The following is a 14,125-nucleotide window of genomic DNA, read 5'->3' on the forward strand; positions in this document are numbered from 1 at the left end:
AATGTCTGCCTATGTCCACAGAACTAAGTTCCTGTTGATCCTTATAACCCTGAACTTTTATCTCATCCCCCTGCTCTCCTTCCTTGCATTTTATCATTAGGCTTCTGAAACTGAATTAGCTTTAATATTGTTTACATAGCAAGCAATGTTACTATACTGTAGATGCATTTTAGCTCAAGGAAGCCAAACTTCCCTCCCATTGTTTTCAAAATTTCTCACAAAAATAATGACAACCTTACATATGATGGAGAGGTATCATCTTAAAGTACAAAACATTTCCCGCTCCCAAAAGTCTACAGGAAACATTGACTTTAAATTATTACCATGCCTAACGTATTAGCCAATTATTATTTAATGCACAAAATGGCTTTGTTTCCCCATTTAATACTATGAGAAGAATTTGAAAGACAATATACTATGTAAGATTTTAATGGCAGTAGCAAAGTTAGCCAATATCGCACATCAAGTTCTTTTGACTCCTTACAACCCTACAATGCAGCTATCATCTACTCAAGCTTGCCACGCCTGGTCACAAATCTAATTCAAATATTAAAAAGTAAACAGAGTTCATGGAGGGGAACAAATCATACCTTTCCTCATTTCTACACTGGAAGCATTTGACTGCTGAACTTGCCACCAGAGCTTTGTTTCCTAATTAACAGGACTGATATGTTTTCACCTTTAAAGGCCTTACAGCTCCCTAGAGTAATCAATCTACTGCAGCTCAATTACTGCACCAAGTGCATACCACAGCCAGTGAAGGAGACTTGAACAACTGCAGCCATGAGTGGAAAGATATGAATATGCATAAACTCTAAGTGGGTGATCGAATCATCACAGAGGGTCATGAGAATTTGCAGCAAAATAATGAGAAGAATTAATCATTGCAGATTCACAAGGCACGTAGGAAGTGAGTAGGTTTTTCAAACGTGCACTGGAGCTCAGAAATTGGCTTGCAGCCAACTCTGAATTGATTTGCATTCTTCAGAAATGGAAGTTTTCAATATAAAAAAAGAAATACATTGTATTTTGGCTTCTGATAAAACACCAATTACTGCAAGGGCATAATATGCGATAGTAATTGAAAACTACTTATAACTTTGGAACTTCATACAACTGTAATCTCTTATGCAATCTGCTTTGTTTTCATAAAACAATTTTTTTTAAATTCAATTCTCAAATATTAGTTCATCTTGACGGCTCACCCTTAAAATATTTTTTTTTAAATTCAGGCATTAAATCCAAATCATGTGCACATGCAAAGAGGAGTATGGCATTATTTAGACATCTATTAAGAAGCGTACTGATGGCAAATAAAGGTCATGATACAGCAACTAAAATGTCATGATTGAAGTCCCATATATGTGGGAGGCTCCCATGCTCTTTTATGACTGTCTACACAGATAGTGGCTAAACTACATGTCATGGTAAGCCAATATGAAACAAATGCCAACAAGAGGTAGTGATTTGTAGTTTGCACTTCCCAAACAAGTCACAAATAAAAACCAAGGTTTGTTCTTAGTTTTATAACCTAGATAAAACGCTTGCAATTTCTCCATTTCATGTTATGTAAACGAATAACTGTTAAAATATGCTTACTCTTTCACTCCAACAAAACTCATGGCTTCTGACAATTATCCATTATAATGGCGAAATAATGCCAATATCCTATGAAGGTGATCATAGGTCAGTGGTAGACTATGAATCTGCCATGCATTTATTAACTCCAACGTCTGAAGGCACAACAAGAAAGAAAAGCGGGAAGCATCTAAAGAAACCAGTGTGGCTGTATAAGGCGCTTACAGAGGAACTGAGATGAGGAAAAGGGAATGTATAAGAAATGGAAGGGAAATCCCAAAGGAAGAGTATAAACGAGTAGCCAACAGTTGCAGGGAGAAGGTCAGGTGGGCCAAAGCTCTGAATGAGTTGCAGGTTGCAAGAGGTTAAAAATAATACAAAAAGGATTCTTTGGCTAGTGTGTCCAGTTCTGGGTGCCACAATTTAAGAAGGATATTGACCAGCTGGAACATGTGCAGAAGAGGGCAGCCAAGATTATCAAGGGTCTGGAAACCAAGCCTTATGAGGAATGGTTGAGTGAGTTGGATATGTTTAACCTAGGAAAGAGAAGACTGAGAGGAGATATGATAGCCATCTTAATATCTAAAGGGCTGTTATATGGAAGAGAGAACCAGCTTGTTTTCTCCTGCTCTGGAAGGTAGGACCCAGTAAGAGCTATTTTGACAGTGGAATGGACTCCCTCAGAAGGTTGTGGGCTCTCCTTCCTCATCAGAGATTTTTAAGCAGAGGTTGGATGGCCATCTGTTGTGGATGCTTTTCTTGAGATTCCAGCAATGCCAGGGGTTGGACTAGGTGATCCTCGGGATCCCTTCCAACTCTACAATTCTATCATTCTATCTCTGGTTGAAAAGATCTCAGTTGGTAGGACTGAGAAAGCCTGATGACATTGTGTGATTTCATGCCAAAGTCTCACATGTTTCTATCCTCTTTTTTGGTGTCAAGATTCAGCGGTATGCCAATCTGTCTTAGTTTAAATAAATCCATAACCGCATAATCTGACTGAAGATGCAAATTATGGAAATGTTATAGGTTTAACATGGGGACAAGACACATTTTTAAAGATAGACAATATGTTGGTTGCAGCTTGTCAACAAACTTGCAAAATTTATTGGCATATTAGTATGCACAACAAGAACACCTATAAATAAATGGTTGATTTAATAAAACTCAAAATTTATGAACATGACTTTTGCTACAAAAAGAAAAATACTTTCTCTTTACAGAACATTAAAATAATCAGATTCTGACTTTTCTCTTCATGTAACATGCTGCCACCTGGTGGTTTTCAATATTAATTTATATTTACAATGGTCAATGATTTTCAATATTAAACTAGAAAATTTCTAATAGTATAGTTTTATTTTTTTTCCCTAATTCACTAAATATTATTATGCATATTAAGCTTAGGCTTCTCAGAAATTGAGGATGTGGGTGGAATCCAATGTTATGAAAACAAACTTTTGTTTGTGCAACAGGACTTCCCTTTCTTCTGTTTCCCCTTCATTGCTCCCTAAATCTGCTCTGGTGGATTGGGGGCCTGTCAGAGCACATTTTCGAGGCACAGAGGGGCTGCAGGTAAGAGAGGAAGAATATGTTCTGCTGTGTGAGCAGAAATCCATTCTGTTTATGCACAGTGTTTGACTAAACCCTATGCATTGCCACGTGCCATCAAAACCACAAACCCTTGGCATGTTCAAGCACTGTTATTAAAATATTTTAGAAATCTTCCCTGACACTAAAATTTAGTGGTTCTCAAACTGTGGGCCAGATTTTCTGGTGCGTGCATCCATGCAGCAGCCATTTTTGTTGCAGCCAAAGCTACTATTACTAAGCATAATATTGAGGCAGCAAATACAGAAGCTCCTTTCCCTCTTTTTCTAGTTGACAGTTTTTTAGGAGGGAGCCCAAAAACAACCTGTATAGTCCTTTCAACGATGTCGTTTAATCTGTGACTTGATGTACAAACGTTGAACACACAGCAGTGCGCTACATATAAGATTCTGTATGCTTACTTTGGTTGCTGGTAGATGCATGTCTTGTGTCTGCAAGTTTTAAAAAACTGAGAAACACTTCTTAATTTTTGTATACAGTGGTACCTCGCAAGACGAATGCCTCGAAAGACGAAAAACTCGCAAAACGAAAGAGTTTTTCGTTTTTTGAGCTGCTTCGCAAGACGGATTTCCCTATGGGCTTGCTTCGCAAGACGAAAACGTCTTGCAAGTTTGTTTCCTTTGTCTTGCAAGTTTGTTTCCTTTTTCTTAAAACCATGCATTCACTTTGAGGAGCAACTCATAGCACGCGGTGTGGTAGCCTTTTTTGAGGTTTTTGAAGACTTTGGTGATTTTTGAAGCTTTTCCAAAGTCCGTGCTTCGCAAGACGAAAAAATCGCAAGACGAAAAAACTCGCAGAACGAATTAATTTCGTCTTGCGAGGCACCACTGTATTACCTACTAGTTTAAAAGTGCCCTGAATTTGTGACAATTGTACTAGGGTTTCTTTGGACCAATTTGCACTAAACAATAAACCATACTACTTCACTAGTACATGGAGGAAACAAACCATGATAGTTCAAATTTGTTCTTCTCATAAATCAGTTTTCTTGAGCAAATATAATGCCAAGCCAGAGAGTCTGGTTTGTTTCTCCCCAGTGGAAGAACTATTAACTATAATTTACCATGAAGTATGAACGGTGCCTTTAAGGAAGAGCTAATGAATTAACTTTCTGAGGACTATGGCTCTGAAGTTCATGGCAATTGAAAGGAAACCAGATTTACGAACAAGGGAGAAATTACAACAGCAGCATATTTTAGCAAGGTACTCTGAAGTGACAGATGATAAGTGGTACAGGTGAACCTCAGTTTCCAAACATTTCGGCTGCCAAACTTTTCGAAAGCCGATTGCCCAAAAGCCAGAAGTGAATGCTTCCATTTTCGAATGTGCCTCAGAAGTCAAGCAGGTTCCAAGGCACGTTTTTCCATTTTTTCCCATTGAATTTGCTGACAGCCCTTTGATCCTCAGTTTTCGAATGTTTCAGAAAACCGAGGTTCCATTGTAGTAGGAAAAACCAATAGAGAATGTTGAGGTAATCTAGACAAGATGAACAAGGTAGATAAGCACTTTAGTAAATAATAATGACAACAACAACAATTTTATTATTGGGCTAATCTCTACCAATAATTTTAGTTGCAGATGAGCTAAGTACTTCTGGTACAGCTAATTCTATGGAAAAGGAAAAGACTAAGACTAAGGAAAAACTAGAGAGGATTCTGTGAAAACAGAAAGGAGGATGGCAGAAGGAAATAAAAATGATGACTTAAATTGTGAGAGGATGTGATCTGTGGTGGAAAGTACAGTGGACCCTCTGGATACGAATGTAATTTATTCCAGGGGTCTGTACGTACCCCAAAAAGTCCGCAAGCAGAGGTGCCGCTTCTGCGCAATACAGCGCTTCTGCGCATGGTGAAAACCAGAAGAATACACTTCGGGTTTGCAGTGTTCGCAACCCGAGTTATTTTCCCGAAGGTAATGTAACTCGAGGGTCCACTGCAATACAATAGTTTCAGAAAACAGAAAGGAAAGGAGCAAGAGACCCTAAAACTTGCAGGACATAGAGTGAGAACTGAAAGGAGAGATGTGGGATGAAGGCAAATGGAGTGGGGGGAGAGTAATGAGTGCAGAATATAAAGTAAAAAATAGTGAAAACTGGTGTAGGAAGGAAGAAATCACACATGTGGTAGGAGGATCAGGCCAAAGACCCATCTAATTCAGCATCCAACCAAGCACTTACGGGAAGCCCATGAGTAGGACTTGAGCGCAAGAGCTAACACAGTGATATGTAGAGGGGAAAGCAAGATAAAATTGCAAAAAACAAACACCTAAGTAAAATGAACAAAATGCACCAGGAAAAAATCCTCACCTATCACATGATCTGAGCACATTACTAAGGGATGATATAAATCTCATGTTCCTTGGCTAACATGAAAGACTTAATACATTGAAGTTGGAGAAAATGTGGAACTATAGAAGAAATATTCATCACGAAGTTTATGCCTTCCCAAAAAAGTTTTGCACCAAAGCAGGACCAATCTCAGGAGCATAAACCATTTCCACCATTAAGGTCAGATTCAACTTTATTTGTGTCCCAGAGAATTTCCCATTACAGTCGTACCTTGGTTCATGAACACCTTGCAAGTTGAACGTTTTGGCTCCCGAACGCTGCAAACCCAGAAGTGAGTGTTCCGGTTTGCAAATGTTTTTTGGAACCCGAACGACTGATGCAGCTTCTGCAGCTTCCGATTGGCTGCAGGAGCTTCCTGCAGCCAATCAGAAGCTGCGCCTTGGTTTCTGAATGTTTTAGAAGTCGAATGAACTTCCGGAACGGATTCCATTCAACTTCCAAGGTACCACTGTACCTGTTATCCTCCTAACATCACAGGATAATGAATAAAATTTAAGTCTACCACTTGTTAGGAACACGAATTCTGGATGGGCACCCTGGTGGACAATCATATGACATTGTCAATTTCATATTTAAAGCTCAGAAGGTGTTAAACTGTATAACGAGACTAGAAAATGGGGTTGGATGCAGAATTTGGTGTGAATGTTTAGCAAGCATTTGGGGAAGGCAAAATGGGGCCAAGGCTGAGTACAGTCATACCTCGGGTTACAGACGCTTCAGGTTGCGTTTTTTCGGGTTATGGGCCTGCCGAAACCAGGAAGTACCGGAACGGGCTACTTCCGGGTTTTGGTAGTCACGTATGCGCAGAATCTCTAAATCGCGCTTTGCGCATGTGCAGAAGCACCAAATCGCAAGCCACATGTGCACAGACGCGCCACTGCGGGTTGCAAATGTGCATAGCGCACAGATCATGATTGCAACCCAAGCGTCCACTGTACACAAAAACTACAGCTAGGTCATTTCTTTCCCAGTTTTACCTGAGCATTTTCACATGAGATTTGTTGAAGCACAGTAGTTCATTTATTTGTAGATTATTGCTGTTCACTGATAAAAGCTGAAGCATCTGCCTCCTGCCTTCATCAGATTAGTTTATATACAAAAAACTTGTTTAATGTAAGAAAAGGTGAAGATAAGAAAACCACATATTCTTTTTATCTAGCGGACCCCCACTTTTACTCAGAAGTAAATTCCACCAAGTAAACTCCACTCACTATGTGGGTTAAACCACAGAGCCTAGGGCTTGCCGATCAGAAGGTTGGCAAATCGAATCCCCGTGACGGGGTGAGCTCCCGTTGCTACCCGGTCCCTGCTCCTGCCAACCTAGCAGTTCAAAAGCACGTCAAAGTGCAAGTAGATAAATAGGTACCGCTCTGGCGGGAAGGTAAATGGCGTTTCCGTGCACTGCTCTGGTTTGCCAGAAAGCAGCTTAGTCATGCTGGCCACATGACCCGGAAGCTGTACGCCGGCTCCCTTGGCCAGTAAAGCAAGATGAGCGCCACAACCCCAGAGTCGTCCGCGACTGGACCTAACCGTCAGGGGTCCTTTCACCTTTTACTCCTAGAGAGGAAGGTGCACTGGACTGCAATTATTAAAGCTATGTGGAACTGAGGAATACGGTGGAGAGATGGGGGTCAATTAACTCAGCTTTCAAGTGACTGAAATTTTTTTATTTTTTTATTTTGTTTTGACCATGGCAGACCAACACGGCTACCTATCTGTAACTGGAATTATATTTGGGCATCTAAATAAGGTAAAATTATGAAAATTGTGAATGTGATTATTAGCTGCTCACTGGCTTGAGTCTGGTTCTGCATATCCATTTGTAACTGACACTCCTGATTTAGTATCTTTCTTCTGAAAGTAACTTCCGGTGTGAGACATGACTGCCATCATTATCTCCAGCAGATTCCCTGCTCCCCACCCCCCAGCCTTATTTATTATTCAAGCACCAGCATTTCTTCCATGACCTCTGGGAAAGTGATCTAAAGGACCATCTCAAGTATATTTTAAAAGCATGTGTACTGAAAATGGAAAATAATTCTTTCCAATTTTCCAAATCACTTTTATTTTTCTTGATTAATTTGTCAATTATTTTTCTCCCCTGTCCAAACACCCTTTGATAATTATATTATTACATTCTAGCTGTGTGTCGATCACACATAAGTGGGAGGACACCAGTATTTTATATTCAATTAACAAAATATTATGAATTGGTGATGCACATTCTTTTTCCAAAATCTCAAACATTTACCTAGAATGTTGAAAATAACTAGCAGAAGAGAAGATGGAGAGAGACAAAACTTACTTCTTGGCATTTGTTAATGACTCATACCAGATCAGGATCCTGGAGATTTGATTGGATCCAGAGACATTATTTTGATCTCAAAGCTGTGTCTCTAACTTCCCACCTAAATCATACTCAGAGAGTATTCATGTAATATAAAATAAATTACACCAAATTACCTCTTCTACGTTGGAAGCAGTTTTGGCAGACGTCTCCATAAAGATAAGCCCATGCTCTCGTGCAAATGCTTCACCTTCTTCCTTTTTCACTTCTCTTCTAGACTCTAGATCACTAAGAAAACAAGACATCAGTTGTTCCCTGTACAAGCACAAGCTAACTCACCTAGGCACATATCTTTACTTAAAATTAAGTCCATTTGTCTAGGTATACATTTGATGAAGTCCAATATAGAACCTTAATCACCTTCTAAGTGACTAAAAAGAAATTTATTCACTATTACTGATTAAAAACCAATGCTGAGGAGAGAGAAATGGGAAGGAGGATGGCAGAGAAGACATGCAGTCACTCCAAAAGCATCATATCAAAGAACTATCAATGTTGATTTCTAACAAGAGATGCATCTCCTCAAAATTACACTGACAGCATAATATGGAAAAATGACTCCCAGCAGCTTTTCAGACAGGATCCCAGCTGCCATTTTCATGAACCTCATTAGCCAGATTGTGGGAAACAGGACATTCCTGTCTACATTTCTCAGCTTATGCATCCTTATGCTACTTTGTGATATAGCTTTCTAACAGCAGCTTCTATCTAAGTTCATAACCAGAAAATATAAATTTTGAATGGATATTAATACAGTAACATTTCATTTACATACAAATGCCTGCTGGTCACTCTTACCTACTCCTTCCTCCAAAATTTCCAAAATCTCTTTTCATAAGTTATATGGGACATGTATTATTAGCAGCCCAAGATCAGTTCTGAATAACTGCAAATTCCTATGTGGCTACATTGATGTTTGTCAAAACCTCACCCCAGACAGTTGGTCTTGCGGACCACTCTTTGTAGGTGGTGTTTAGAGCAAGCAGCCCCTCTCTTGCAGGCCTTGACACTGTTGGAACCTAACACAAGATGCAATGTTTCTTCACTCAACACTTATTTAAGTTATGGAATTAGCCAATGTAAGATGTAGTGCTGGCCACTAGCCTAAATGGTTTTTCTCGGTTTAGAATCAGGGGCAACCTCCCCTATGAGGAATGGTTGCAACAGACACGTTAATGATTATCCGTATTTTAAAGCTATGACACACACTTAGCTAGGAATAAGTTCCTTTGAATTCAGTGAGTAGGATTGTGGGAGGGGTGTTGTTGGTTTTTATTCTTTTTCTTGTTTTTATTATGTATTTTGGGTTCTCATTTTGTATTTTTATGTTGTGAACTGCCCTGTGATATTTGGATGAAGGGTGGTAGACTACTACTACTACTAATAATAATAATAATGGCAGCCCAATAAAGTTCTGAACAACAGAAAGTTCCCATGTAACTACAGTGATGCATATAAAAACCTCACCACACCGATTGGTCTATTGTGTAGAAGTGGAGTGAGTCTGCACATCGGATGTGGACTTCCAGGCCCCTCTATCAAGCTACACCTCTCACTGGTGCTACACCTGCACTACTGTGCAGAACAGAATAAGTAATCCCTAGAGCCGTTTTGGTACATAAATTGCATATCAATTAATAAAGAATAGTACCTTTTAAAAAGTGGCCCTTCAGGCCTCTCTATCAGGCCTTGGTACTTGCCCCAGGCCACACTTCTCACTGGCTGTTTGCCTTGGGTGCTTGTGCCTTGTCACTGAACTGCGTGCAGAAACTCTGGCTTTTGCATGACTATGGTGTAGCCTACTGTACAAATATAAAAGTCAAACTAGTTGCTCTGCCTACATTTGCCCCACCCGCTACTGGCATCTGCCTTATGCAAGGCCACCCAAAGGGGAGTACAGCCCTTCGGCTTAAAAAGATTCTTCAGTCTTGGTATAGAATGCCACCTAGCAGCACCTAGTAAGCTATTTCTTTTGAGGGGGGTGAGACTACACTGCTTGCAAAATGCAAGAAATACAACTACGATCACCACCAATGAAATTTTATCTTCATTTTAGATAAAGTTTTGTTCTCCTTGAACTTGGGAAATCTGCTTTCTCCAATACATTGTTGCCAACATAAGAGTTATTGGTAGCATAATGACAATCTTTAAGTCATTCGGTCCAAACTATGTGTGAACTACTAGTGCTAGACAGAATCTGAAAAAGCTCAGCATGTTAATAATACAGCATTGATTGAACTCAATGTTGTACTTCTGTGAGTACAACACATTTTTTTCCAGACAACAAAGATATCTGTTCATCAATGATGATAATACTATGAAGTAGGACATTTAAAAAACATCCAGAGAATTATATGAAGAATTGCAGTAAGCAGACCAAAGATATTCAACAAGCCTCCAACTCGAGTTAAGAGTTCCACCGTGGTAACCTTGAGATCAACTGCAAAGGAGTCTAGATTGAAAAAGAACTAGCACATTGTAGGACAGCTCAGACATGAAGCTAGCTAAATGTTAAAGGGAATATAAACATTTCAGTCTTTTAATCCAAGAATAGCTAATGTGATGCCCTATAGATGTTGTGGATTACAACTTCCACCATCCTGAGCATAGGCCATGATGGCTGAGGCTGATGTATGCCAAAACATCTAGAAACACTGTGTTGGGTACCCCTGTTTTAATTGGCATTCAAATCTAGAATTGGATATATTACTAAAAAAAATAATTCAAAAATGTCAAGTTGTTGGTTTTTTTGGCAACTCAGCTGACTCAAACCAGGATCATCAAATGTTAAAATTATTTTTTTTAAAAAATAAAGGTCATGTACTCAATATGCTACTTGTTATGGAGCAGGTTTTTAATTAACTGTTAATCCACACCATTTCAAAAGGCTTTTAAATATATATATACCTTTTATTTCCAATGAGCATAATGACCATGTTAGAATTGGAATGCTGACGGGCATCTTCTAACCATGTTGTCAAATGGTTGAAAGTGTCCCTCCTAAAATGAGACCAAAACGCAAGTGAGGAACAATGCACAAACAAAAAATGAACAAAGCAAAAGTTTAAATATATATATAAACAGAAAATTTAATGACTTTGCCACTTGTTAACCTAGGACTTATACACTGGACAACTGATGTCCAGTGGAAGTCACTTTAGTTCCCTTCTGCTTCCACCACTAGTTGAAAACCAGTTTTAGACACTGAAATCTGTTAATGATTAAAAAATATATACAGAAAAAAGCTAGTTACAAAAGTCTAAAAGATTCTGAAAGATTCTCACCTTGTAATGTCATACACTAGTAAGGCCCCTGCTGCCCCTCTGTAGTATGACCTTGTGATAGAACGGAAGGACTCCTGCCCAGCCTGTAGAAATACAAGATTCATAGTTCATTTTGTCTCCTGTGCTTCCTTGTGAAGAAAGTAAGAGTCTTGCATACTTACACTAAGAAGTTTATTGTGTAAGGGATTGGGGGGAAAGGACAAAACCTCACTAATTCAGGAAAAGAGGAGCCACGAATTAAAAAGTCTACAGCACAGAACCATTGGGGAGGGGACTCAAGAACAAGACCTCTAAACCTTTTTTGGCAATCCCTGACAACCCAATTTACTGAATGGCTTCACAATACATGAATCATTATTAGAGTACAGAATGGACTCCTAGCAACTAAGCTCTGAAGACAAATTTGAAAGGAAGCAAATAACCCAGTGCTTCACATTTGAATTCAATAACTCCCTCCCTGGGGCAGCTGTTGACACTAGAATAAATAAAGCCCATTGTAAATAAATGATGAATGACATCTTTACGCCCACCATCTGCTGGTGTAAAGGTTGTAGGAAGGCCAAGGATGCAGATTTTATCCGTTATATCATAAACTGCAGCCAGCTTTCAACAGTCTTCAGATGGAATTCTTTGCACTAGCATTTTTTTATAAAAAACAGATAATGGTTTTGAATTTGATTTTATATAATTCTATTGTACATTTAATCAATTTCCTGTGCTTCTGACAGAGTGCTTGTCAAAAGCATGCAAGAAGGTGCCTTGATTGCCACAAATGAAAAACATCAGATATCATATAAAAATGATTTTTAAAAAGAATTCTAACAGAACATCCTAAGTTTAAAATTTTATGTTAGATTTTCAAAAGGGATTGGTCATAGAGCTACACTGATGTCATCCTATAGCCCTCCTTTCTGCTTCAAAACATATGTATGGGTCATATATTTAACCTTTTTTAAAAAGCCTTGGTCACTATGAACTGGACATAGTAATCCCAAACACTGAATAGCTATATTCTATCACTAAATTATTTAGTTATTAACAGCCATAGAAAAGAAAAGTTCCCCCTGCCACAGATGTTAGGCAAAAGCTAATGCTTGCAATACTTGTAAGATTTCACCTCCCACTTTTTCTCCAGGAACTACAATGTTTACCCATTAACACTAAGGTGATTAGAACATATAGTACATATATTCAACCAAGTTGTTGCATTAGTGGAAGTCAGAAGGACCTCCTCCTTCTTCTACCTCCTCCCCAAACTAGGAGAACTCCAAGAACAGCACATGGGAGAGAAGGGGGGAAGATTTTACGACCAGTGCAAGCATTTTTGCTTGCCAGACAGAACAATCGCCTTCACATGGTGTTGCATTCCACCCATAGTCTTTTGTGATGGCAAAAAAGGAAATGAAACTCACATAAAGATAACTATGTCTTTAAATTTGCCAGCATAAATGAAAAATATTTATAAACTGTTAACAGCATCTATGAAGAATTTGCGTTTAAAAAATCAAAGATAAAGTATTAAAAACTATTCACTATGTAGCAGATATAGCATAATTCCATACAATGTTTAGGGAGTTTATTTCTAGAGTATTCAAGACTTTGAAAGTACCAAGAGTTTCACCAGATCTTCACCAAGTGCGACCTAGCAGCTGACCACATCCAGGCAGTCAACAAAAATCTGAGATTTATGGAGCTCCTGTATGCATGCCGAATATACACAGAGGTAAAACTGCCAACCTATATAACTTTTGAAGTATCATCTCATTCAGGATCAATGGATGACCTGTGTGGGATTCTTTAAATCATGTTTGCCTTAGATACCTAGGACAGGCATATACACAAAAGAAGCAGGTGTATACACATACACACTATTTCTCTCTCTTAAGCCTCCTCTGCTGACCATCAGTTCCATGTTGGGAGCGGGAAGGCAAGCCCAAGGACTTAGTTACAAAACTATTTCATTCTCTTGACATAGATAAAATGACATGACAGGAAGATGGCTATGTTTCGCTCAAACATTTATTTATCTATTTTAAGAGGATTCTTGTTTCATATGGAGAAAACTTTCAATCATGTAAGCTCCCTCTGCAGTTGTAGTGATAAAGTCAAGAATCAGGTTCATTGTGCCCTATCCTACTTGCAAGAACTATGCCCTAGTATAGCATTGTAAGAGAGACTGCATGATCAGAACCCAGAAGTCCCATTTAGGCAGCAAAGGTAATTCCCAGAAGCCAGTGGCTGGACCAGTTAAGAACACACATTACTGAAGGCACATGAGGGCTATGAGTAGCTTCAGACCATCCCAAATATGTAAGAAGACTGTTTTACTTATGCTTTTGGTGTAAAGTCCAAAGCACTGAGTTTCCCATCTTCCCTGCTGAGGTGGATGGGGGAATGAAGGAATGCACACATTTCAGAAACAGCAGGTATGCAGCTTAGAGGTAGTTCTGGATACATCTTTGCCATTAGAGCCCCAAGTGACCTTTGCAGATAGCAGTGCTTCTTACCAGTTTCATCTGGTATGCCTGGTACAGAGGTGCTTGAATCAGGAAAGCCTGGCCGCTGCAATGCATGAGAATGGGTAACCTCGGGACTGAACTACGGCACTGTGCTTTACGTTTGGCTGCCCACTGCCCTGGTCTAAAAGTTCCAGCTTGTGCAGAAATGTGTTGCCAGATTGCTGATAGGGGCAGATGACTGATAGCACATGGCACCTCTGCTATAACATCAGCACTGGCTGCCCATATACTACTGGGCTGAGAGATGTGCAGGCTTGGCAAAAATAGGGAGGAGGAACCCAGAAAAGCTGGGAGGAAAGACCTAAATGACTTGGATCCAAAATACCTCAAGGATCGCTTGAGTCCTTATATCCCACTTCAACCATCCTGAGGAGGACTGTTAATTGTCCTGCATACTTCACTACTGGCTTCTAACAGAAGTTGGGCATTTGGTGTTGCC

The 14,125-nt window shown here is 39.3% G+C and overlaps 1 protein-coding gene across 1 annotated transcript in view; it reads right to left on the reverse strand.

The window, feature by feature from the left end:
- RAB2A (RAB2A, member RAS oncogene family) overlaps positions 1-14,125 on the reverse strand; it is a 32,142-nt gene that overhangs the window by 5,190 nt on the left and 12,827 nt on the right. The window contains exons 4-6 of the mRNA XM_081874804.1: positions 11,168-11,250; positions 10,791-10,883; positions 8,000-8,111 (exon numbers count right to left, since the gene is read on the reverse strand). Of these exons, the coding sequence (XP_081730930.1) occupies positions 8,000-8,111; positions 10,791-10,883; positions 11,168-11,250 (288 nt within the window). The remainder of the gene's footprint in view (positions 1-7,999; positions 8,112-10,790; positions 10,884-11,167; positions 11,251-14,125) is intronic.

The sequence above is a fragment of the Podarcis erhardii genome (assembly GCF_964252035.2).
Source record: "Podarcis erhardii genome assembly, chromosome: 8".
Taxonomy (NCBI): Eukaryota; Metazoa; Chordata; class Lepidosauria; order Squamata; family Lacertidae; genus Podarcis; species Podarcis erhardii.